This window comes from Poecile atricapillus, chromosome Z (genome assembly GCF_030490865.1).
Source record: "Poecile atricapillus isolate bPoeAtr1 chromosome Z, bPoeAtr1.hap1, whole genome shotgun sequence".
NCBI lineage: Eukaryota > Metazoa > Chordata > Aves > Passeriformes > Paridae > Poecile > Poecile atricapillus.
The window spans coordinates 32,303,956-32,330,939 of record NC_081289.1 but is presented as its reverse complement, the minus strand read 5'-3'; the positions used below and the strand labels follow the sequence as shown (position 1 = coordinate 32,330,939).

The following is a 26,984-nucleotide window of genomic DNA, read 5'->3' as shown; positions in this document are numbered from 1 at the left end:
CGGCTGCCGGCACGGACCGCAGCCCTCCCGTGCCCCGCATCGGCTCCGGGCTCCGGCCCAGCGGCCCTGGAGCGGCGCCTCCGCGGCCCCGCCGGCCGTCCCGGACCCACAGAGCTCCCACACAGCTCCCACCCCGCGCCGCTGCTCGCGCCCGCCGCACCCGGCACCTCCCGCCCCCCCGCGGCCCCGCCCCGCCCGGCGCCTGCGCGGAGCGGCGCGGCGGGCGCAGGAATGCGCCTTACGGTTAAATAGTGGGGGCGCAGGGGCGGCCGCCGCGGGCGGGCGGCGGCGGCTCGGGGCGCCGGGAGAGCCTCCATGGCGCGGCGCAACTCCCGGGGCGGCGGCACCAGCGGCAGAGGCGGCGCGGCGCTGTTGTGACAGCGGCGGGGACTGGCCTTCCTCCGGCTCCGCTCCCGAGCGGGGGCCCCGCGCCGGTGTCCCAGGGGCGCGGCGGCGGCGCTCACAGAGAGGAGCCGTGGCGGCGGCAGCGGCGGCCGGGGGCAGCCGGCGTGTCACCGCCTCTATGATGAAATTCAAGCCGAACCAGACGCGGACGTACGACCGGGAGGGCTACAAGAAACGGGCGGCGTGCCTGTGCTTCCGCAGCGAGCGGGAGGACGAGGTGAGCCCGCCGAGCACGTGGGGCGGGAGGCGCCGCGCTCGGCCCGGCCGAGGTTCCCGTTCCGCCGGCCCCGCCGCTGCCGCATCCCTTTGTCTGGCCGCGGGGCACGGGCGCCTCCCGGGGGACACCCCCAGTGCGCACAGCCGCGCCGGGGCTCCCGCCGCCCCGAGAGCCGGCAGAGGCGGCACGGCGGGGCCGCGCGGGTGCCGGCCGGCCGGAGCCGGTGGCGGGCGGCCCCCGGGCTGTGCCGGTCCGAGCGGTGCCGGGGGCGGGGCGGGCGCGCCTCTCGCCCACCATCTTGGGGCGGCGGGGTGCGCGCCCACGTGCGCGGCGCCGCCTTTGTGCGCGGCCCCGGCGCCCCTCGGCGGAGAGGAGCGAGAGGGAGACTCGGCTCTCAGGGCGGGGCGGGATGGGCCAGGACACCGACTGGAACTCCAGGCTTATCTCCTGTGTGCCCGTAACACGCGGAAAACCGGTTAATGTATAATGGCGCGTGGAAGGCAGGGCTGGTGTGTCACCCTGCAGGAGAATCTCCTGCCCCGCTTGGGCGATAAAAAAACAGCCTGTGCTTGGGACACCTGGTTTTCCCACAGAGGGAGCAAAATGGGGCTTAGAAATATTTTGTGAACGAGCACGGGAGAGGGAGAGTTGTTGTAGCGGGCAGCGCTCACCCGAAATTTTATATTGCAGCAGAGTCGGGAGGTGGCAACAAAGTTGTCCCGTGTTCCGAGCCAAGGTCAATGGCACTGCCCGTTATCTGGGAGCTCGACTGATGGCTTCATTGCACAATGCCTTTGTAGATGGTCTCGGGCTGGAAACATACCCTTTTGCGATTTGTGTTTTTATTTTCTTGTTTAATAGTCATGAAATTACTATAAAGGTTAGTGTGTGGGGGTTTTTCCTGCCTTTTTCTGTAAGTTGGAAGATGCTGGTACCCTTCCCAAGCTGTCAGTACAGCGAATGTCTTCCTTGAACATCTACGAAGTAAATATAATTCGGTGGGAAGAGGCCTGATCTCAAAATACAGGCACTTGGGTTTAAGCAAAAAAATTATTTCCTGTGTGGCATAAATATAGCCTTGGGGTCATGCTGACGAGTGTTTCCTAGTATAAAAGAGGAAGGCACCCAGCAGAAATCTTGCAAGGTCTTGTTACAGCTTTTTTCTTGGGTTATAGCTTTTCACGGTCTCTGACACTCCAACATACTTCACCACTTATGTGACTTTAATATTTAGTTTTGGATGCTACTCCAGCTTAGTCTTATATGTGGTTTGAACACCTGAGCCACTGTTATGGCTTTTTGCACCAACTGTAGTTCGAAATTCATTGTTAGGGTCACCTTTGTCAGTGATTTCCATTCATTCTTCATTTCCTGGTACAACTTCTTTTCATTCTCTTTCAGTCTTGCATCCAATGAGATCACTGGCTGCTTCAGAATATTGTTTTTGTGTAATAATATCCTTTGAGGCTAAGGGTGATAGTAGCAGCTTCACTGGGCTATATAAGAGTAAGGGTACTGACCATTATTGCACTGCAGTCCTTTGTGGTATTCTGGATGGAGTACCTGTATTGCTGAGATGATGCAGGTAGACATATTTGAGGATGAAATGAGTGGGAAAACATCAGATCAGATTTAGGACATAGATTATGCGTGTGGAAACAGTTAAAATTGTTTTCTGACAAATTATTTCCAGAAAAGCAGTGCTAACAGCTTGAACTTGTTTAGGAGCTGTTTCCCAAGTGTCAGTTTCTTCTGTATCAGAATCTATTCTTTAGAAGTTTAATGCCTGACTGTTGTTTGTGATTAACTTCAATCACCTGCTATGTTCCCCAAAGTAGGTATTTGAGGCTTGCCTCTGTCTTCTTGAACACTCTTGTCCTGGTAGTTTCTGTGTTGTTCTACTCCATGTGAATGTCTTCATGTTTCTTTTCTAAGTCTCTAGAGATTGCAGCATCAATTTTCAGCCAAGCTACATCTCCAGGGTGTTTAAGTGTAGGGTAACTTCTGCAGGGAAGGAGCATGAGGGTGTGGTACTTGAATGACTGGAGAAGGAAACAGGAGACTCCTGGAGAAGATGTTGGGAGGTGGGGGTGGAGGATAACTACAGGATAGAGTAGTTTTCATAGTTATTTTGACTTATAGGATAAGCAAAGAGTTGCTTGACATTGGAGTCGAGAAAATAGAACCAACTACTGAATAACATTTTTAGCAATACTTTTCTTTTTAGGAGTCTTAAAATCAAGAAATCCAAATCTCAACTTTTTTTTTTTTTTTGTTTTTTTAATACTGTCTACAAGACTAAATTTGTTCTACTTTTTATCTGATTAGGTTCTATCTGGAGAAATGAGTATTTCTTACAATCTTGTGATACAAATCTTAGGATTAACCTTTTTTTTTTCTACTTCCATTCTGACTATCCAGAAGGCTAGTCCCTAGCCTGTTATAGCTGAGCTTAAGCTTTTTTTTTCCTTCTTTCTTGCACTTAGCTTTCTGACATATCTAAACAGCAGTCATTCCTTTCTTAGCATTTCTTATGAACTTGAAGTCTTTAATCATCTTCTCTTAACAACAGTTTTCTCTTTTGTTCAGCATGGTAGGTCTTGCATCTCCTTCTGTTTGGTGAATGTATTTTTTAATGTGGGGTGACACTTGTGGTTGCTTTAGATGGGGTCATGCTGTGCTGTGTAAAAGGTTACTAACACTTCTTTCTAGCTATACTAGAAAAGATGTAACAAGACCCATTTCTATTGTGATTGTAAAGCTGTTGTGTAGTCATCTTGCGTTTACTGGTGATATCTATATCTCTTAACTTGTTGCCACTTCATGAACTCTCAGCTTGTACCAGAAATCCACAGCAGTGTTCTTACTTGAAGGTGATCCTTCTTCTGCAACTTCATGTGATGTCCCCTGTCGATATCATGACTTCTGGACACTGCCTCTCAACTAAAGACTTGGGCATTTTCAGTAACAGCTTTTTGTACCCATTGACAAAAATTGGGCAAGTCACTAAAACATTTTGTATCTCTGTTGTTCATCTAGCAAAGTCTGCTTGTTATGGCTTCCTGGTCGACTTCTTAACCACACTGCACTTCTTATGCTACCTTTGTAGCCTTGTTGATGTTACAGCTGAGTTTTATGTGCAGTGAAGTAACATGTCAATAGAAAAAGACCCATCCCTTACATTTCATTATACATCCATTTATTTTAATACTATTACACAACTATTTACATTGGGTTTCAGTTTGCTTCTTTGTTTCTCAATTTGAAACATAGGTGTGCTGTAGGATACTGCTGAGGCAAAATTCAACCTGGTGGTTCCTGTATGCGGTTTGAAATACAGATGCCAAACTCCTACTTCCCAGCTACAGCACCCAGTCCAATTAGACTTACTGCCAGACTTGCCAGTCCTTGTTGCCAGGCTTAAAAGTGTTGAGTCAGTTCTCTTGAGTGTTACAGGCCACAAACTGGGCTTCCCTGCAGTCCTGCAACCCGTCAAAAGCTGCTGCTGTGAGAGCTGATATTGCAGCTGAAAGCAGGTACCCAAGATGACTGATGATTGTTCAGCTGCACCACTGTGAAAATCCATGTTTCTTCATCTTCTAGTGCCTCCACACAGAACAATTTAGTGCTGTATAGTCCATTTTGGTTTATGCTGTCATAGTATATGATTTTAAAAGAAAAATCCTTTAAAAAGGAGGAAGCCCAAACAGCTAAGTAAGGTGCCCAGTAGCTTTGGGGTTTGAGTGTTAAAGCAGTTGGTCCCTTAGACTGTTGTCATTAAAGTGTTGCCTGTTTTAGTCTCAGTGCTGTCATTTAGGCTGAAGAGGCAGCAAGATGGCTGGATATGAGCTTAAGTGCTGGTTCCTTTCGTTTGTTAAGGAAATTAACCAGTAATTGCAGGGAGAAATCCCATTAAGAAAATGAAGCAAGCCTATGTGGGCATGCACTGCGTGGAGGGGGTGCAGCCTTTTTGCTTTGAACAAACAAGAAGCTGGTAGGTGTGTGCAAAAAAGCTGATGGTATTCAGCAGGCAGGGATGGGCTGGTGGATTTGAAATGCAAGTTTCTCTTGAGCAACTAGGAGTGGATGGCAGCTTTAGAATAAGCCTGCAGGAGAAACCTCTTGGTACGGTGAGGACCGACTGCTTCCACAGGTTGGAATTGTTTATGCATTCAGTGTTCTGCAAATAGTAGTTTTACATAAAAATCCTCCTGTCTTAGGGGCTGGGCAGAGGGTAGGCAAGGAAATTCTTACTTTTCAGTGCAGAGAACAAGGCACGCCTTTGAAGCAGCAAGAGCAAATAGTAATAAACATAAATTTTGTACCAATTTGAGTAACTGAAATAATTTTAAAACCTAATTTAATTTTTTTTCCATCAACTACATCTTATACAAATAAATGAGCAGTTATTTTTAAGTATCTTGAATATAAACTTTGAGTGCATTCTAATTACTTTGGCATCTGTAACAGTGCTTTATGTAATCAAATATGGTACTGAAAGCCGTACTTTAGTGTTCAGCCAGCAGTTGCTAGTGGCAGACCTAAAATAGTTTCATATGCAAAAAAAGGCTTCAAGCTTTTAAATTTTTAATTCTGTCTTTGTTGTTCAGCCTTGTACATGAGATGCAAACAGATGGGAGATTTTTTTAATATTGAGACAGTAGTGAGCAATACAGCAAACGTATTGCTACACACCTACAGGATATGTAGATTTATTTTTTGTTCCCCCCCCTCTGTAGCAGGCCATACACTTGTGTGTCAACTATCTTATTCTTGAGTTAAAAATTATAAGCTCCTAGTCTTATAGCTCCTTTTTGGTCTGATTTAATAACTATTTATTTGCTTGTAGAATGCCAAGATAAAGTGGGGGTTTCTTAAGTCTTGTTACAGTGGTCACAGTTTCATCATTAAAAAAAAAAAAATAGTGCTCCTCAGTTTTATACAGCTTTTGCTTCATATTAGCAATAGTTTTATTGAAGGAAAATGCAAAATGTTATTTTTAGATGCGTTGGTCTAAATGATCTGAAAGCCAGAAAGATCTTTTGTTATGCAACCTGATCTATAAAACCGGGGCCCAGAAGTATCACCTGGCTACCCTGGCAAAATGAGGTGTTCTAGGAATTACTGTAAATAAACTTGCACAGTCATGAAAAACATTCCATACTTGACATGGAATTTTTCATTTGGTTTCATTATCCTTCAGTGTAGGGCTCTCAGGTGTAAACACACAAATAATGTGTGCATTCAGATAACTTGGGCTATGACCATGGCGTGTTATTTAAGGCTGGCAGGGGCTCCATAGTGGTATGGGTTACCTACCATGTGTTATGACGGTCTGATAGAATATAAGCATATTTCAAATGCCAGAGAATACACATTTCACTATGGACTTTGAAGCACACTGTGGCTTTTATTTTTTTCTGTTTCATGTCCCTGCCCTCCTAATGGACAGGAAGAGTAATTAACATGGGATAATTGCTGCCTTAGCTTTTCCTCAGCATTTTCTTGACATTTGGACATTATCAGCTAGGTTGGATGAGCAATCTGGTCTAGTGGAAGGTGTTCCTGCCTGTGTTGGGGGTGCTGGAACTACCAGATGATCTTTTAAGGTCCCTTTCACCCCAAACCATTCTATGAATCTATGTTCTGCATGTTGTAGAAAAGGTATAGCTTGAAAAATCAAGACCTATAAGCAGCTTCCAAAATGGCTCTTAATGATGTATCTACAGAGGCAGTGTTTGCTTCTAGTGTATCCCTGCAGGTTTATGTGGGGTTAAAGCTCGTGTTAGTATTAAGAAAAATTGAATGTTAGGTTGTTGTGGTAGGATTTATGTCAGGTAACCAACTCTGGATACAAGACACTGGTGTTTATTATGTCCACAGAAAAGCAGTTTTCTACAGGCATGACATATGCACCTTGTTTTCATGCTGGAATATTTTCTGACAAATTCCAACTACTTGTCAACAGTGGAAGCCTGCAGGTTTAGTGAGGCTGTGGGAATTCAGCTGTTCACCATGGCAGAAATCTTCAGTTTTCATTCATAAGTCTTCAGATACTGACATCAGTCAACTGTGAGGTGTTTTTTTTTTTATTTTGAAACATTAAATATTTTTTTCCCCATACCTATGGTATTACTTTTCTTTACCATACGGATTTGTTTAATGGGGTTGATAGTTGCTCAAAGTGGGCTGAGGGGAGAAGGAAATACGACTGTAGGGTTGTATAACATCAAGCTAAGATGTCCTATAACAAAGCACTTTTTGCCCTGTTTAGAACACGCTGTCTTTTTTAACTAGTTATATTTGTGCTAAGATACTTGAAAAAAATACTCTTTTTAGCTTACTTGCACCATCCTAAGTTTACTTGGGATTTAAACTGGTGGCAAAGTTTCTAATTGAATTGCTTCAGTTAACTCAGTGGTGCTCAAAACTCCCAAGCTACTGTGAAACAGCATAATGGTAGACTTCTTCAGAAATGTATTAATATTTTAGCTAGATATATATATATACCTATATACATACACACATATGTGTGTTCTTATCTCCAGCTAGGGTTTGTAGACATAGCTGTTTTTAAACATCTCTTATAGATATGTGAGGTCACAGACCATAGGTTGATGTGTATATTTTTCCAGTCTTGTTTGTAGAACTCTTGAAAAGCTTGCTTTAATTCAGTGCCTTTTTGACTTAGTGCTTAAGCCCTTGTGTGAAGCAGTCCTACAAATGTAAATACTTTTTTTGTCTTCAAAGATCTATCTCAAAGATGGAAAAGACTACAAGGTAACCGGTACTTGTCAAGAAATAACCTTGGCAAATCTTTACCTGTGGCTGAGCAGCCCTCAAAGGCTTGGAGCTCCTGTTTCTGACAAGTGCTTGGAAGCTGATCCCTTAGTCAAACAGATTATGTTGCTGAGTAACCAGTAAAGCCTAGCTCTGCTTGAGATTAGGCTGAGGTTTCAAGTTAAAAAGAAATGGGCAGCAATATTAATTTTGCTCTTCCCCTGCTACCTGAAGTTGTGGTTTCTCCCTTGGTCTGCATTAGCAAGCATGACGGAAGGAGGTTGTGATGTGAAGTGGGTTGGAGAACTGGCCCAGCGTGAGAAGTAAAACTTCTTTTGTAGGCACTTATGGGAAGTTTCTTGTTTGTTTGCAGGTTTGGTTTTTTTTTTTCCAGCCAGGAATCTACTTTTGTCATATGTCTGAGTGCAAGATCTGCACCGTTCATCATCCTGTGACACCTTAACATCTGTTTCTCTAAAGCGTGCTAAAGCTTTGGGGGAAGATAAAATGCTACAGGTGACTTGAGTCACTTTATGTGAGAAAATGTGCTCTGATTGTCATGCCATAGTAGTACAGTGCTGTTATATTCCTGATATGAACACTTTAGCCGAAGAACAGAATGAAGTGTTTTAAATAGCCAGAGGAAGACACTCAAATTTTGTATCACTATAACATGTTAGCCAAATGTTTGAATTTAATGTGAAATAAAATTTATAAAATATTATAGCTGTAATTGCAAGTCAAAAGCAAAACTTCTGAAAAAGTCTGATGCATCTCTCCTTATTACCATATAGCCTTAAAGTCAGAAGGTCTCAAAGGAAAAATAGTTTCCAGATCTAATTTTGAAGTATTATAAAGTTTTATCCATATTTCTTTACCATTCATCTTCAGAATGGGGGTAAAGTAGCATTGACTGATATCCAAGTGCTGTGTTGCTGCTTTGAAAAGTGATCTTAAAGTTGGGAGGATATTTCAGACTTTAATATATTGTGTCGACAGAACCCAGTTTTCTGAGATGCATTCAAGATTTGTGCTGAAATTAATGAGCATTGTACTGCTAGTTAACCATTCCTCTGCTGTTGTGCCAGCTCCTCACTGAACAGTGAGGCTAAATCATCTCTTTAACCTCTGTCATAGCTGGGGACTGCTTTTCAGTCTATTGTCTTTAAAGTGCTTGGCTGGAGGTTCTTGAGTTGGTATAGGCTGCTGTGAAACGGGGAGGTTGCGGTGGTACCTTTCTGCCCCAGCTTGTGCAGCGCTGCCCTTGAATGGCCATGTCCTGATGGGTGCTGTGTGTGCAGGCTGGACACTAAGCTCATGGGGAATTTGCTTTCATCCAGATCACCTTCCTGAACTCATTATCCCAGTGTTAGGGGGAAGGTAAAGGTGTTGCAGCCTTGACTTTAATTAATTCTTAAAATGCTGTCAAGTCTGATCCTAAGGTTTTGTTACTACTTTACTAACTTTGTGCATGTTATTTCTCCGTGTTTAAAAAAGAAAGTAATTTTGGAAATTATTGCAGTAACAAATGAGGACTATAAACAGTCACTCTACTGAGAATCGTTTCAGGAAAGCAAATGTTCCTTACTAAATGCTGCCTGCGTAGTATTGCTATGGCAAGGTATGGAGCTTAATTTTCCAACCTTCTGCAGTCCAAAAAAAAGGCAATGGCATTCTAGGACAAGGATACCACATTAACCTATAGGGGAGCTGAGAAACTGTTTCAGAACTACTAGGATGAGAGTGATTCTTAAAATAGAAAAAAAAAGTGTTAGATAAAGGAAAGCTCTTAAGTACAGTAGCAGGCTGACATATTCTAAGATGAGATGTGTGCTTTTGCCTAAAAAATTATACAGTTAATTCTGCAAATATGATCCAGTGTTTGTAAGAGATGCTTTTCCTTGATTCTCAATAGTGTTGCAGCATTCAAATTTGTTCCCTAGTGCTCTTAAGGATGCTCCTGAGCTGAAAACAATTGGAAGTTGAAAGTGTTAAGGAATAATAAAACACTTACTGTTTGTATTCTTCCCTGAGCATCTGTTTGTGGCTGTTTTTAAACAAATCATAGGGCTTGCCTGACCCTTTTGACTGTATTAGGATTAAGCTGTCTTTCTGACTCTTTAGGGTGCTTGTAACTTTAGCAGACCAACCATGTAGGCTGAGTTTCCATATTGAGTGTGTTAAACTGTATTACATTCACCTCCATCAGAATGGGTCCTGTCTTTTTTCTCAAAGTAGACTTAGACTTTTTATTCTCTAAATGTTTCTGAAGCCTATGAAAATATCCAGTACATTTAACAGCATTTGACACTGTTTTGTATCTGAGAGGTACATTTTAATGCCTTAATGATCTTTTCTACGCTCTGATCAGTTTAAATCTTCTGAAATTATTTGTGTGTACTCGTGTTAGTAGAGTTTGGGAGCCAAATCCTTTGTCTTGCATGCACCTGGCTTCCGAGCAGTATACCTGAGCAACCGTGGTGTTCTTTGCAGCTGAGTCACACATGCTCAGCACTCTTTTGGGAGTGAGGGGTTGATCCCTTTTCTCTAGGATATTGCTTCTTTTAACTGCTAGCTTGGCTGTAAAGAGGGGTGGACTTTGCTATCTCCATCAGGTAATTCAAGCATCCAAGTTGGACAAAGCTGCTGGAGTAGTGGGAGTGATGAGAGGGGAGAAAATGGCAGCGGGGAAAACAAGAATAGATGGGATTAGTCTGGGAACAGAGAACTTAAAGTCATCTGATGACAAATAATTTTTGTGAAATCAGAATGGCATATTTACAACTGTTTTTCCTTCAAGTTAGGGATGGCTTTGTTTTGAAGTCTAAAGAATCCAGCTGAGGGGGTTTGCTCTAGCTAATTTAAACTTTATTCTTGCTTTTGTATGTAAATTCTTTTGGTAAGGTATAATGTCCTTCAGTTAAAAAAGATGGAAAACAATATTTTATATAAACTTAAAACATTTTCTAATTCTCTAGTGCTTAATATGAAAAAAAATAACAAGATTAATAGCTTGGGGCTGTAATTCGTATTACTCTGAGCTGTTGCCATTTTGGTCTTCTGGAATAAATGGCTACTGTTTCATGAGTGGTTTTGACCTGAGAACACTCAAGAGGCCAAAACTTCAGCATCTTTAGAAATTTTCAGTTGTTTGTCTGCAAGCTTAGCATTTATAGTGAGCAAGTCTCATGATGCCACCTGCCCTGTAATAATCTTTTTGGTTAACCGTATTATTGTTACACGTATTGATAGGTGCTTATTACAAGCAGGCTGGCTAGCAGTTTCTCCTCCTCACTACACTCAAAGGTCATTGCTATTCCTGGACTTGGAAGTGAGGTGCGACTTGGCTGGTAACACTTAATGGAAGGATTTTTCTTTTGTTTCCTCTTAGCTGAACTTTGCAGCTTCACTTCTTCACTTGGCAGCATTATGGTATCTTTACCTTAGTCTAAGATAAACTTAGCTATATAACTAGACAAGCAGATTTCACTGCAGTACTCTCTACCTTTTTTGTACAAGAGCTATCTAAGTCTTTTAGTCAGAGACATAGGAAAGGCAGTGATTGCTAGCAAGTAGTACAACTCAAATCTTATTCCTTTCTCTGCATTTGGGGATACAGGACACAGACTTCTTTGCATAGGACGTACTTTTGCTGTTTTTCTTCCCAGCCTAATGGGGTTATGGTGTAAAATTTGGTGTGTGTAAGCCAGAAAAAAATACAGGTGTGTGAGATTCTGCAGTCTTTTCTTTTCCAGTAGACTATTGTAATCTGCTTGACCATGAGCCTCCTCAGAAAAGACTGGATGTCCAGACAGTCTAGATCACATTTCTCCTAGTTTCATTATCTTCTGTTAAGGGTAGGTGAATTGCTGCATTTTTGCTGCTGATTTTTGCACCTCTCTTGGCATGTGAGTGTAGTGTCAACCAAGCACAGCTTTTTGGTGTCTTCACAGTTAAATGACATTTATATTTTCAGCCTTATCATTTAGGTACTGGAGAATGTATCTTCTAGCCACTTACAGATGAAAACACCTCAAAACTACATGGAATACAAAACAACATACAAAAAACAAAAACATGGAAGACTGCTTGATGCTATGGCTGAAAACATCTGTGGAATGCTTTTCAGCCCTAATACGCAATCCTGCAACTCCTAGCTATCAGGTCTTGTTTGTTGATTCTGATTAACACCAAGTATGGTTTTGATAGCATTACCCCAGGATGGATGCTTCGTGACCATGTGGCTTCATGTGTTAATTGGGAAAAAAATTATGCATCTGAGGATCTCAGAGATATAACTTAGTGTGATGCCTTGGATTCAGACTGTGAAAGCAGTAGGATCATAGGAGAATAAAGCATAGAGGGAAAGATGTTTGAGAAAATGCTTCAGTTACAGGGTTAGTGGCTGTTTGTTTGGGTAGTTGCTAAAATGAATTCCCAGGCTGTAATGTTTGGGAGTTTATTGTATACATAGCCGTAAAGCCTATCTACAAGAGTTAATGTATTTTAATGTTGATTACTTGCTAGATGTATTTGTTTCTGCTTTTTAAAAGGGTAATTTAAAGCTAATATATGTACAAGCCCAGCTTAATAGTCTATTGATCAGATTAGCAATAGTCAACTATTATATATAAAAGCATAAAAAAGTCCTGGCTTTACACTGCACTGCCAGAATGAGCAACCTGATTTATCCCTTAGTAGTAATTAAGAGTTTTATGCTTAGCCTTAACTAAGCAATGAATGCTGATTTTAAATTGTTCAACCTTGATGGGAATGATTTAACGGTAATCATCCTTTTGTTCATTATTGTTGCTAGCTTTCACATGACTGGATTGAGTGCTAGCTTCAGCAGCAGAAAAAGATGTTTAATGCTTATATCTGGAACTCAGAAGTGAATTCCTAACTTGATTTTTATAACCGCTCTAAGCACTGCTTAAAGTGGTTCTTTGTAGTGATATAGGTGCTCCACCTAAGTGTTCAAAAATATTTTCTAAAATTACTTTTAGTAGTGCTGTGTAGAGTCTGTGAATCTCCTATTAATGTCAAAGGATCCTAGAAAACCAAAACTTTTGTCTGTAAAGATTGAGATGCACTTGTGTCTAAATTTATTGCTTTTGCTGACTATTTTTAGGTTTTTAGATAGCTGAATAAAATACTTGAGTTGACTGAAAACGTGAACATTTCAATCAGATGCTAACAATGCTTCTGTACTAAAAGATGTCTCTGCTGTATTCTTTACTTAGCATAGGAAAAAACTTTGGGGAAATTAGTCTTACCATAAAGGAGTCTCCACTGTACTAATCTTGACTGCACATGAGAGAAGCATTGCAACAGTATTTGTCAGATAAGGCTCTTCTAGGTGCACTTCAGTATGCACACATATTGTTACATTCACAAAGTATGCAGTCATCTGAATTACACTCCCAGTTCCTGTAGGTGAACCCACAGCCTATTTCCATGAATGCCAAAGGGGCATAGTATAAGTGTAATCATTTCCCTGTTGCTGTCATCAGAGAGCCATTTCCCCACTTAACCCAACCGGGGGTAAGTTTGAAGTCCATAAAGGTGAGGGCTGGGGCTGTCACTTCAGATGTCTGGCACCAGTTAAAACTATAACCTTTAGACTTGAGGTTCTTGTTCTAGTCTTTTGATTGCTTTTCAAGATTTGAGCACTGACCCTGCCCTTTTACTCCCCACAGTTGTCCTTTGACTTCAGGGTAGGGTTTATGTAAGTATTGCCTAGAATAGGAAGCCTTTTACTACACAGATGACTGAGCATGTCTTAGTAACTGGGACATGTCTCAAATATAAGTTAAACTGCCTATTGCCAAGTGATCTTGAATCAAGGTCTTATTTTCATAAACTTCTACTGCAAAATTGCTCTAAATACAAGGTATCATAGTTGGACAGGTAGACATCTCTGCTCTGAATATTATGAAGGACAGGCCCTATAGACAGGGGATTTTAAGTTGGTGTATATCAATGACAGAACCAGCTGAGAGTCAAATTAAGTGTAATTAAGGTGTCTTGGGAAAAAATGTTAAATTTAGAAATCAAATTCAATGTGTTGTTATTTTTCCTCTTATGTAAATGTTTAAAAGGAACCAAATTGGACAAGGGCCAATGAAGTACTCTCCCTGCATTTTAGTTATGCAATAGTGTAAGCATGTCATGCTAACATAACACTGATAACTAAAAAGAAGAATGTTTCTGACTAAAAATTAGACTAGTTTATCTTCTGTGAAGAAAATGCCTTAATTTTCACACTTTGCCATCTATACAATTTGAAGCCTTAGTTCTGGAAAATATTGTTGTTAGATTTTTGTTGTTTGCCTTCACTCCTGTGCACATTATTCTGTATTTTCCACATTGTGTCTAAGCATCCAATGAAAGCATTTGTACAAAGAGACTGCAATGACATTGTCTTGACTTAGTTTTATAAAAAAGATTGGATGTTAACTGTTGTTCTCTTTTTCCAACTCCTGCTTGCCTGTTTTTTTCTAAAGTCTATCATCCATCTGGCTCGGTGAATAAGTGCATTGATGAAAAAGCAGATAGTAGTGAGATTCCTGACTTGTGAGCTGTATTTTAAAAGTCACTTGCAATTATTTATAGGTGCTGTTGGTAAGCAGTAGCCGATATCCAGATCAGTGGATTGTACCAGGTGGAGGAATGGAACCAGAAGAAGAGCCAGGGGGAGCAGCCGTGAGAGAGGTGTATGAAGAGGTAACAAAACAAAGTAAAAAATAGTTGATCTTTGCTGCTGTTGTCTTCAGATGGGAACCAAGGAGGAAGAGGGGAATGCCTCCTTTATCCACTGTTTGACTGAGACCTTTGTGGTTATGGAATTCAAAGAACTGCAGTTCTGTGCGTTAGAACTGGGGTGTAGTGTGGTGAGGTGAACTAATTAACTTAGCTTCTTCACAGCACTCTTTCCTTTCATAGCTAGTTTCTGTCTGCCTTTACAAACAAGTACTGGAAGTAAAACTGTTACTTTATGCCAAATGACATATTATAGTAGTGTAACATTGCTGTGTTTGTGAAGAAAATGTTTGACTTGCAGCTCTTCTAGAACAGAGTGAAGGTAAACTAACCATTAACATGTTACTGCATAAGAACAAGAAATCAACAGACCTTTGAGGACATTCCAAACTAAACAGATTAGAAACTGATCTAGCTGAGCTGTTGAGAATTCATACATTTAAGGCTGCTTATCTATAAAGAAAGCACTATGGTTATAGTCTGCCTTTCTATCTCTGCCCTATGACTAGGCAAAACAGAGCTTTAAGTCATGATGAATTCATGCAGTTTTCCTATACTACAATACTTAAATTCCAAATTCAGAATTGTGGGGTTTCATTTGCCATTTATTTTTCCTAGGGAAATTGTCAAAAATATTAAGTGTTTCTTTAATATCTAACAGCCATGTCTAAACCAAAGAAAAATCAAAATATCATACTTTCAAGTACAAGGTATGAGATTCTTCATAAACTGGATGCATTCTGATGAGTGCGTGAAGTACAGGGATTTCTACTAGACTTAAAAAGCTTTCTCATCCTATTTTGCTATTCCCAAAACACACTAAAATTGTTGCTGATTAGTATGTGTAACGCTTTTTTTTCTATTAGCCATGCTATTTGGTGATTTATCCTGCTTACCCTTAAGACTGGTTCTGTTGTGGTGTTGAGGCTTAGGAACTTAATGTAGGTGTGACTTGCACCAAACAGTGTCTGCTATTCAGTGTCAAAATGAGATCATCTGTGAACTGTGATTCAGTGACCCTTCTCCCATTTTACTTGGGGAACAGACTAGTTCACTATTCACTGCCCTCAGCAGCCATCCTGCAGCAAGGTTTGAGAATGAATAAGCCTCCCTGAATCAAAGGTGTTCCAGACTGAGTTCAGTCTTGCTGCAGGAGCCCATTTTGACCTACACAAGATGTACTCAGCCACAGGGTACAGTCCATTTGAAAGGAACAAAGAGTTTGGATTCTAGCAATGACTCAGCAAAGATTTAGGCTTCCAAGCAGTAGTAACACCTCTAGGGAAAGTCTTGTCTTCCCACTGTCACGAGTTCATGGGAAGGACTAAAAAGCACAGTCCTCTCCTCAGTGTTCTTAGGAACACACACTGGTAATTTTAATTGCTGATCTGACTTAAGGTACAGTCCAAGATAAGGGATAGTAGTGTCTCATCTCCATGTTAAATTAGAGCTGACTAAACTGTAGTCACATGGTTGGGGTTTTTTCTTTGGTGGTAAAGAATGGATGATCTTGAAGGGACTATGCTTTTTATGATGTTTTGGAGTATAAAATTCCAGCCATGTTCAGCTTTGAGCTGTGCTTGCAAATGCATGAAGAGTTTTCACAGACATGGGGCTTTAATAAGCAAAACTAATTTGGTTACACTTGTTCTACTCCCTCAGAATTTCTGGGGTATGATAGCTTGTATAGCTGATCAGACTTGAAAGCTCATGTCTTAAAGTAAAATATTCTTCAGCTACCAGCTACGTCTTATATGCTTGCATGAGATCACCAAGTGCCACTTTTAAAGAAAAGAGTGGTATTTAGGGGTTTGAGCCATGGAAATTCATACTGACCTTTCTAAAGGTGGATGTCCTTTCTATTTTTATCCTAAGGTCACCTGGCAAGCTGGTTACAGTACAGTGAACTGTTAAGAGTTTTGTGAATGAATAAACTTCAAAGAAAGCACAGTGGTGCTGATTTGAAATGTGTTCCTTCAGTATTGGGTCATGCACAAACTAATAATTTATTAAAATGGATAAATTAGTGGTGGGAATTATAATGGCCTTCATTAGTGGTAGAAGTGTTGCTAGCCCACTGGCTTTAAATATCCTCACTTCTACAGCAGTAGTAGTGTATTTAGACTCATTGTTTTACAACTCAAAACATCTCTGTAATCAGATGTGGGCACATGGCAGTTGTTTCATAGTCTGCCTGTGTATATGCCTCCAGGGTTTTTTTAATTCTTCAGTTTTTTTCATGTTAGTGATATGGGTTTTTACAGCTACTGAATATTTAGTGTTTCATTTAAGGCTGTCTGACACTTCACAGTTACAGGAAATTGACAGTTACCTTAATTATTTAGATACAATAAACTTTTACAAACTTGGAAGTAGCAGTCCCAGAAGGGTATTGAACCTCATCTAAATGAGGAGCTACTCCATTAATGAATTTGGAGCTTTGTCTTTAGTTGCATGAAAGATGAAAATAAATTGCTTGCACATGCACTGTTCAAAGAAAAATGACACAAACGACTGGCAAGCCAATGATGCCCAGCCTTGTAAATGGAAATCTTCTGTGAACTTGACTGAACCCCTCCCTTTTCTTGCTCCGTCTTACAAAAAAGAGATTCTTGCTTGGTTTGTCTTAGTAGTGTATTGAAAGATCTGTGAGAAAATATGCAATCTCTCCTAGCCCTGTGTGGCTATAGTTCCTGAGAAGTGAGGTGATCCTGAAGATAAATTTGCTGCAACTGTGAAAATGGCAGTAATATCAATTAAGACTTCTCTCGGGAAATAGAGAAATTAGCACCAATGGGCATTTAATATTTGAAAAATAATTAGGTGCTACAGACTAGAATTAGACACTGCAAAAATAAAGTAATAAAGCACACTCTCAGCTGAAAGATTAGGCAGATGTAGACAAACATTTCATTTTATAGAATTATGCAAAAATATGGGGCAGGAGTAGTCTTGCCACCATCCCTTTCAGGAGCATAGCCATTAAAATGGCTACAATACTAACTTACAGATGCTAGAGTTAAAAATAACTCAAATCTCTCAGATCTTCGATAACTTTCTGCCCTAGTAGAGTGTTAGCTTAGAAATTCAACTGCAGCATGACTCTCTTGCTCCATCTACAGGAAACAGGCGAGTCTGGCGCTCATCTGAGACTGCAGTACCTCCACATCTGTGAACAGGAATGACCTCCAGGCCAGACTGGTTGTGGGATGAAGTGGATAGTTTCCTCACTTGTGGCTGGATTTAGACTAATGCTAAAATATATGCATAAGATTCAGATCTGAGGTCCTATTTGCATAGTACTCAGACTTCCTTAGAGAACTGTTCTGGGGAAGTATAGCACTTCATTCAACAGCTTGTCTGTCAGAAGAAAACTGGAGTTTTTCCAGGCTTTTCTCTGAAACTTTAGATGGCCTTACACTTACAGAAGCCTATAGGATTCTGTTTACTTGAAGAACCATATTTTAACAGCCATGGCTACCTAAAAGCCAAAGGAAAAAGTATGTTTTTATGAGAGGCAAAATGTTTCAAAGTCTAGAATTTAACAAGTGCACTGGATTAGAAGCTTACCATTGGAAAAGGAGGAACTTTTATGATGTTCTGGGGATAAAGCTGAAGTATTTCTTGGTCCTCTAGCACTTAAATTAGACACATTTTGAACTACATTACAGAAAGAACTTGAAGGAAATGTTCTTGTTAGTAAAAGCACTTAAAAGATCACTGTCAAATTCAAGGTACTTTTTCAACTATGAAGATTATTCAGCTGAATATTATATTCAGGGAAAAATCACAAGACTTTGAATTAGTTCCTTTTTACACTTTTGAGTGTGGAGGTTTTCAGAATACACTATTGTCTGCAGGCATGATGCTGCATTTTGGAAAAATATATATTTGAGTAGAGAATAATTAGACATCAGTTATAGCAATCGCATCTATGTAGCAACATCTGGTTGCACCAAAGCTTCACTTCAAGCTTTGGGGAGTTTTTACACTTGATGTAATGGAGTGCTTCTAATAGTTTCATTCAGAATTACTCAACTAAGTGTATTTGTTTAAAACATTGATTGCTTGGAGGGAGAAAAGAGAAACTGTTAAGTAAATTCCACTTAGAGTAACATTGATAAATTCACATTGTGACTATGGGATACCAATAAGTTGACAAAACTCTGTGAAAGCTATTCAGTATCAGTAAACCTAGCTGGTAGTGGTGATTTTGCTGCATGTTAAATATTAGTTAGTTGTCAACCTCCCACTTGAAGTGATACTGTAATGCTGAGGAAATTAAGACTGATCAGGAAAACTTAAACATTTCTTCAGCATGCTGTTTTTTTGTGAATAAGTGCTTTTTCATTACCCAGTGCAAAGCACAAGCAATCTTTAGTGCCTGTTGTGGCATAGCTTACTCTTTCAGCCCAAAATAAGGGCCTGTCACTTTCCTAATTAATATGCTGCTTAATTACTTATCTATCAGGTCCATTTGTATTTTGGCTTTATGAGCTCTAACAGGTATCTTGGTCATCACAGCAGACACACAGAATATTGTGTGTAGTTTTGCATTAACTTTTGCTCTAGCTCTTGCTCTAGATAAGCAAAATGCCTTGATGATTTTGCACAGGCTGTGATTGGGCTTCCTTCACCAAAATGGCTTAATAAATAACACCAGCCATCTGCTTTCTTTAAAAAGTCACAGAAAACATTCACTTGTAAGACTTTGATTAGACTTATTGCTAAAGCCTGCCCAGTTATTTGTCAGAGTTACTTATTAAAATGTAATGAGGATCCATATGGTCCTTTATATAAAGACATAAGACATCAATAACTGTCTTTGGCTAAGGCTAGAAGCAAAGACAGAAAATCAGAAAATGTCATCTTGGCACTAAGAAGCCCTATTTTAAATATTGGTTATACAACAAGACAAAAACAATCTAAACATGGCTTTGTCTGCCAGTAGGCAACATATGCCTTTATGTATCAGTCATATGGACTGAGTTTTGTTAAGAATTAATGGAAGATTGTAAAAAATGTCCCTTGGAAGAGGCACTATATATTACTTTTGGAAAAGCAAACCTTACAGTCTTAGTTGAAAGTAAAGACCACCTTATCTGAATTGATAAAAATCACAAAGCATGGGCTGATGCAGGGATTATTTTAAAATACTGGAGTAGAACTCTGAATTGAAAGCCTTTTGTAATTGTACTAGCTAGAAAAAGAGTTCAGAACTGCAGAGAATTGGGAATATAAATTTGGGGTTTATATTACATGCCAAAAGCTACTTTGATATGAAAACCAGCACACATGAAGTCATTATGCTGCAAGATCCATGCAACCTACAGTTTAACTTCTTACTGTATTTTGAAAACTTTTACTTAATTTTCTGTGTAAAATAGCACAGGAGTTTCAATGACTGCTTCTTTAGATTAATTATAATACTACTTGAAATTCTCTTTTCTATTTTCCTGGATTATTTCAGTATTGGGTATGATTTATCTATTTAATAAAATACAGTACACTATAGATGTGGTAAGTGATCAAGTATTTGGGTCTGGATGGAATTGAAAGATTTCTGGGTTCTTTGATCCACTCATTAGAACAAGCTTTTGTACTCTAATACTTATAGTCTAAAATCTCCAAAATTAGTGCAGCACTATCTAATTAAAGCTTAAGTTAAAACTTACTTAAATAACCCTAATAAGGAAGAGTATGCTAATGTAGGATGATGATACAGATACTTTATATTTTTTTAAATTAATACCAAATGCTAACACTTTTTCCTGTTTTCTTTATAGGCTGGAGTAAAGGGAAAGCTAGGCAGACTACTTGGGATATTTGAGGTGAGCTATTTCCTTTAAGTTCTAAAAGCAATGGTTTGTTTGTGAGAACTGATAAGCTGCAACATGAGACTTAAGTTCAAAAGTATTACCTACCTATAATTTTGCAGAGTTACTGGATCTGCTACATTAGACAGGACTTTAGGTGATGTGTAAAGAGTTGAATAGGAAGAGTTCGAAGTACTTATACCAGTTTCACAGAATATTCTCAGTTGGAAGGGACCCACCAAGTCCAACTTTTAAGTGAATGTCTTGTACAGGGATCAAACCCATCACCATGGTGTTATCCAGCACCAGGCTCTCACCAGCTGAGCTAATCTCAGGTCATTTTGGACCTTTACTGGAAAGATTAAATTAGTACTTGGACAATACCTAGATGTAAAAAAAAAAAAATTAAAAAAAAATTAAAAATTCCCTAAAAACCAAACCATTCATAGAGTTCTGAAACATTACACCAACCTTTCTTGAGGCACTCTTTTGACATTTCCTTCCTGGTTAGAATTTGCTGAAGTAGTTTGTCAACTTTCATACATGTAAATTGATGAGTCTGGATATGAATTCTCATTATGGCTTTGATTCGTTAAAAAAAAGCCAAAGCTTTGGATAACAGATAAATCCAACCTTTAGCAAACTATGTAGTTCAAAACATCTATTTGATAGCATAAACATCAGACTCTGAACTACTGACAGCACGAGGACACGTGCTAGCTAGAACTCCATTTTAGTCTTGGTGTTGCCCATTTCTGCTCAGGTTCTAGACAGGAGCAGGCTGTAGTTTTAATAGTTTTCAGCTCCTAATACATCCAGTGTTTCTCTGTTGTGCTGTATATTAAGTGGAAGTCCCTTATTCTCAGGTACAAATCTTCACCCAGCTTTTATAGTGGATTCCTGACGGGGATTTCCTGTCATGTGTCCCATTGTGTGAAGTATGCAAGCCATGACACAATTCATTAGAGAAGCTCCTGTAGCACCTGAAGCTTTGTAGTTAGTACTACGCACATTTTTCTGATATATTTTGGGTTTGAGTAGAACTAGCATGTGTATGGATGGTCCTACACATTAACAACTTGGTTGTGTTTTAATTCTACTGGCCAGTCTACAAAAGTATTCCCCATTTCCCAGCTCAGACCAAAAATCCCAGGATACTTATGCTGCTGGCTTAAGACAGGGGCTGCAAAGCATGATAATTCACTGGTAATTCAGGTATATGTTCTTCTGAAGCCATTTACACCAGCTAGACCAAAAGAGAGAAGAATTGGTGTTGTCACTTTTCTAGGTTACTTCTAACTTAAAACAAGGCCCTACTTTTGTTTATAAACAGGCCCCCAAAAACTGTTAGTACCATTGAGGGGGCCACTGGGGGTGGAACTAAGAGAAGATGGAAAAAAATTCTGCTGCTGAGTCCTCTTGTTCTAGAAATACAGCCAGAAAGGATATGTGTTATAAATATATGTATCCTGTTTAATGGTGATACTGACAAAGAACTCCTGGAGAATTTTTATTTCCTAGTAAAGCACAACAGTTCAAAACGGTATTAACCTTGTAGTGAAACAAAGTAGGAGAGGTTATTGGCACAAGGCCATAACATCTCTTAGTTCTTAATATACTTGTAATTGTAGATGGTCCTGGTTTTGTTAGGAGTTCAGTTCTTCTCCAAGGGGAAGAATGGTCTGACTGGTTGGGTAGCACCTCAAACACTGCCACTAGCCTGCTTTGGAGTAGCAGGAATAATGTCTATGCCAGCCTCGTGTGGACTGGCTGCAGCCTTGCCCTGAGCAGATGCCTCTGTCAGATTCTGTGTTTAACCTGCCTTGTGCAAAAGACATGCCTTCTAAACAGGTGGTGAGTGCTGCCATCGTGGCAAACCTGCTGAATGAGCAGATGGCAATGATTTTTCCATTTGTCATGATTGCAAGCATAGGCTATTTAATTTGCCTCTTTCACAGAGTGAAACTTTATTGCCGTTTATTGCCATTGTGTAGATGACACAGCCACATGATGCAATATTTCCATCTTGCAAAAAGTGTTTGGGTTTTTTAAATGACCTTTCATCCAGGAAATGGTTTGTGGAAACAGTTTTAGCAGATGTGGTGTACTGTGGTAATTAATAACATGTAAAAGATAAGTTACTAGTATTTATTTAGGGCAGTATTAGTGGACAACTGCTAATATTTAGCTGGATGACCAAGAACACACTTTGGTCAGAACTTCACAATCTTCTGCATTGTTTATACTGTCTTTGCTTTAGTTCAGTTTTTTTAGTCTAGTAAAAGAGAACAGCTGTTTCAAATAAAACTTTTGCTTTTCTATAATTTTGGGTCTCATCAGTATAGATGTTTGTTTAGTGAAAATAAAGGCCAGGCTTGCTGGCAACTATCCTTTAGAGGTAAGCAGTTTCTAATCTTGTAGTTGTGGTAGGTCTGTAAGTTATTTAGATGAGAATTTAAACTTGTACTTCTAATATTCAAGCAGAACCAGGATCGGAAGCATAGGACGTATGTTTATGTTCTTACTGTGACAGAAATACTGGAAGACTGGGAGGATTCGGTTAATATAGGTAAGTTAATTCTCTGTCCTTATGTGCTCACTTAAAAATGTTTTAAACAAACTTTTCATTTTTCTGAAGCGATTTATATAATTCAGGGAGAATACTAATTCTGTTCTAGGAAAAGTCAAGGGATGCTGTTTTTGCACACTTCAATACACACATATCTAGGGTCACTTCCAATGTAGTGTTGCTTTTATTCTTAGAATACTCTACATAATATAATATTATGACAGAATATACACTGGAACTTTTTAAAGGTCAAATACTATACTGCCAATTTGTTTTTTCCATAAAAAGTAGAATGTTTTACTGTCTGATATTCCAAGGTGTTTCTGAAAGTGTCCTTGATCTTAAACAATGGTTTATATATGTTCAAGCACAGTACTTGTAATGCTGTAGAACCAAGTGAAAAATATAATTAATTAGATTTTTAACAATACTAGCATTGACCTTGTCTATATTTATTTTCAGAGACTTTGAATTTTAAAGGACTGATTTGTAAAAGAAAGATGATCTTAAGCTGATCTTAGTAAAGTCTTGAAACTTATATAAACATGTCTGATACAAGGTATATTATTCTTGAAAACATACAGCTAACCCAAGGTAACTGCATATATGGATGCATATGGAGATTTTGAGTATGGAACATGGCTTTTGAAATCAGACCAAGCCATTCTTCATGCATGCATGTTCAGTCTAAAGATTGTTTTTTTGGTAGGCATGACAATCTAGGATGGCAGTACCAAGTTACTTATATAACATCACACTTTCCTCTAATGACCAGATGTGGCTTTTGGAGTATATAAAGAGTCACATGAGTTTCTGTGCAGTATCTGCTCCTAGAGAGTTATCTGAAAGGATTTATTATGAATTGCACTTCAGTAAGCTTGAGTGAATCTCTTGCATTGATCAGTTCTTTCAAGGTCTTTTCGTTCACTCTTTTGCCTGCAACTTCAACTTCCAAAGAACTGAGGAAAAAGTGAGTATCTAGATAGCAACCAGTAGTGCGGTTAAAATTTTATAACTCTGTTCTTTCTTCTGGATTGTACTCATTCAGGAAGGAAAAGAGAATGGTTTAAAGTAGAAGATGCCATCAAGGTCCTTCAGTGTCACAAGCCTGTTCATGCAGAATACTTGGAAAAACTGAAACTGAGCTGTTCACCCACTAATGGAAACTCTGTGGTTCCCCCTCTTCCAGACAATAACTCCTTATATGTCACTTCTGCACAGACTTCTGGGTTGCCCTCTACTGTGAGATAAACATTTGGATTACCTTTTTATCCGTGTCATCACAACAGGAGACATCTGTGATCACATGTAGGCATCTGTATAACTGTCAGTTCTAAGTGAAATATGTGACTGTGTCATAATGTCAAATTTATTTGAACATGTTTTTCTTTTAACAATGTAAAGTAGTATTTCAGCAAACCAAAGCCATATAGGGAGTTTTTAAAGATGCCTTAATAGGCCATTAAAAAAAAAAAACTTGACTATATAAATTTATAAATTTCCATATCTGCTAAAATAAAATATGCATCTCAGTGGTGTTCAGCTTATTTAAAACTTGTGAGTTTTTGTCAGTAGTTAAAGCTTGAGCAAATAGTCTTATACTAAACTCTTACTTGGTATCCACAGATGAAAGTGCTAAGACCTTAAGCTGGCAGTGTTTGGGTTAAATGGATGTGTTGAAGGCAGAGATGCACAAGGGTGACTACAATAAAGCACTAAACCACATTCAGCCTGTCAAGAGCAAAGGATACCAACACTGCTTGCCTCAATTATCCAAAAGGTTGCCTTGTCCTATGCAATCTTCATGTAACATATAACTAGGGCAAGAACAATAACTTTGTCTTGCAGCTACCAAAACTATCCACTAGACTTCTGTTTCATCACTTGGTCAACTGGTGAACTGTCAGAAGATTTGTGTGAAAAGCATTGTAGATCCTTCTTCCTCTTTTTTTTTTTTTTTCCCTTTTAACCTTGTAAGTGTTTTGTTCCTGCAGTGTGTTGCAATTTAAAAATGTTTGGAGGAAAGTAAGGCTTAACCACGGGCACCCTTAGGTTGCAGAGGTGTCCATTAGCAAGCATGTGCTGAGGTGCCTTGCCCTGCAGGAGCCAGTAGTGCTGCCTCCAGTGCTTGGAACAAGAGTCTTGGTACCTACTACACCAGTACAGAAATAATACTCCTTGGTCATATTAGAAAGAGTGCTGAAACCCCCAATTTTAAGTTAATTCTTAAACCCTTCAGTTCTACTGTTTTAACATCAATTATTTTAGCTTCTTCAAATAAAAGCTGGCCTCTTGGTAAAAATGTAGTTGGAATAAATGAGGTACAGCTTACAACCTCCCTGTTCTAATTCTTTTTCCTGCTTTTCATTCAAGAAGATGAAAACTAAATCTACTGTTGGTCTTAAAGTTTTTACCATAGGATTACTCTCTCTGTATGTGTGTGTGTGCATGGTTTCTTCTACAAGAACACAATCTAATTCACATGAACATCCTACTTCTGTATTTTTTCTAGGATCTAAACCCACCTGTACCTCCTTTATATCCAGCCAAAACAGGTTGAGGTAGACTACTACCTCACGTGTGAAGTTTATTCTGGGAAAAGCTCATTCTCTTATACAACATTTGAACCTTTGTAAATAGTCCAACTAGTAAATAGTGAGTGTAAAATGGAAAATAAATGTAATTTAAACCTTTTGTTACTCAATACACAAATGGTTAACTTCTACTTTTTTAACACAAATTGTGTAAAATGCTGCTATGAATTTTTTTGTGCTGTTACACTTTTTTAGGGAAAAAAATGTTGCCACAAGTTACTCTGAGAAAAACAATCTTGTGCCATATGTAAATGCAGTGAGAGTAGGGAGACAGATGATCTGATATCTTAATGCTGCTCTCTTTGAAGAGGCATAAATACTACTGAGAAGAGGTGTGAGCCACAAAGCTGAAGACCTCTGAAACAGTGGGTAGGACACTGCTTTCCATCCCTCTTAGCTCCTAGTCCAGGTCACCTCCAGAACTGTAAAGAACACACAAGTGTTCAGGTGCATGTAAAGGTGAAAGTATTGCCAACAACTTACCCATCCTTTCAGCTGTGAGGTGGGAGGGAAGGAAGGAGCACTGCTCTTTCAGTTGTGCACACATGGGTACACCTATTTGACACTGAACCTGGTCCAGACTGGGACACTGTTTGCTCAGCTCACTACTTTAAACTCTTCTGCCTGGTGAAACAGGAGAAGGTGAGTTTGAGCACAATGAATGTCTGATCTTTGTTAAAATCATACTCATGGTGTGGAAGGGTACCTCTGGCTCCAAAGCTGCCTTTAAAAGAATGAATCATGTAGCTCCCTGTTTTGATCACTTTAATGCTCACTGTTTTTGTTCAGTAGTTACTTTAACATTTAAATTGAGCAAACTTGTATAGGTTTTCTTGTAACAAGATTATATCAAATCCATGAAAGCTAAAACAGAATCCAGACTTGAGTTTTTATTCATTTAAAAAAAAAAACAAAACGCTGTCTCCATTTCAGATTCTTGGAATGAAATCAATCCAAGCTTGTATGAAATTTAGTGGTAATGCATGATCTTATTTTGTAACTCTTGAATTATGTATTTGATAACAATGTAAAATGTACAGTATTGCTGTTGCTAACAAATTCAGAGTTGATTGCCTATAAATATTTTTGGTCACACACATTTGAGCTGTTCAGTAGTGCCAGACAGATTTTTTTTTTTTTTTTTTTAACGGCATTTGTTGTATAAATCTCTTCAGTCTCTATGCAACCTTCAGAATGAAGCTCTATTGCTTTGACTCCCTTTCAAAAAGAAATGTTTAGTGTATTGCAGCTGTAAACTGAAGACACTTCAGTTTTGCTACAGAGAAAAACTGTAGTAAAGGGGCAGCAGTGTGGCTTCAGTACTAATGAAACCTGACACTAAACTCCAACAGCAAGAGTCGTAAAAATGGGAATACGAAGGCTACAATTTTTTCTACTACCTATCAATTTTAATGTTAGAAGCATTTTGTTTTTCCATGAATCTCTAGTTCGATGAGCCAAACCTATTTCAAACAAAGCAAACTGGGATTTTTCTCATGCCAAAAATTCTGTACAATGTATCCAGATTTGGTTCTCCAGAGGACAATGGGAAGAGACAGATTGTCATCTGCAATTGTCAGAGTCTAGTTTGTACTGCTGCTTTTCCTAGCTGATAGGTTTTGAGATTCTCATGAGTTACAGTATGGTGGTATCAAAGAAAAAGAGCCTTAAAGTTTAAAATCTCATGGAGCCAGAATTAAGCAAAATTGATGTGCTTTTAAACACAAGAAATCCTGAGGTATTGCAGAGAGGCTGTTCAAGTGAAAAATCTTATTTTGGTGCTTACTGCACCCCTGACTTAGCCTAGCATTGTTCTGTTAACAATGTGCTGTGAAAAGAAA

At 39.3% G+C, this 26,984-nt stretch overlaps 1 protein-coding gene across 2 annotated transcripts; it reads left to right on the top strand.

The window, feature by feature from the left end:
* The first annotated feature begins 207 nt into the window (after window positions 1-207).
* Window positions 208-26,984, top strand: LOC131593042 (diphosphoinositol polyphosphate phosphohydrolase NUDT4B). 2 transcript variants are annotated; one of them, XM_058865209.1, is made up of 5 exons: window positions 208-622; window positions 14,018-14,128; window positions 19,951-19,995; window positions 22,462-22,549; window positions 23,598-26,984. In XM_058865209.1, the coding sequence occupies exons 1-5, from the start codon at window positions 524-526 to the stop codon at window positions 23,798-23,800; spliced, it is 546 nt and encodes a 181-aa protein (XP_058721192.1). In that variant the 5' UTR covers window positions 208-523; the 3' UTR covers window positions 23,801-26,984. The 2 variants fall into 2 exon arrangements, with proteins under 2 accessions (XP_058721192.1, XP_058721193.1); XM_058865210.1 differs by having other exon boundaries at window positions 214-622; window positions 22,465-22,549.

Coding starts and splice junctions, on each gene's coding strand:
- LOC131593042 (XM_058865209.1), top strand. CDS start 524: ATGATGAAATTCAAGCCGAACCAGACGCGGACGTACGACCGGGAGGGC. Junction 623..14,017: donor GCAGCGAGCGGGAGGACGAG/GTGAGCCCGCCG, acceptor AATTATTTATAG/GTGCTGTTGGTAAGCAGTAG. Junction 22,550..23,597: donor GGAGGATTCGGTTAATATAG/GTAAGTTAATTC, acceptor GTACTCATTCAG/GAAGGAAAAGAGAATGGTTT.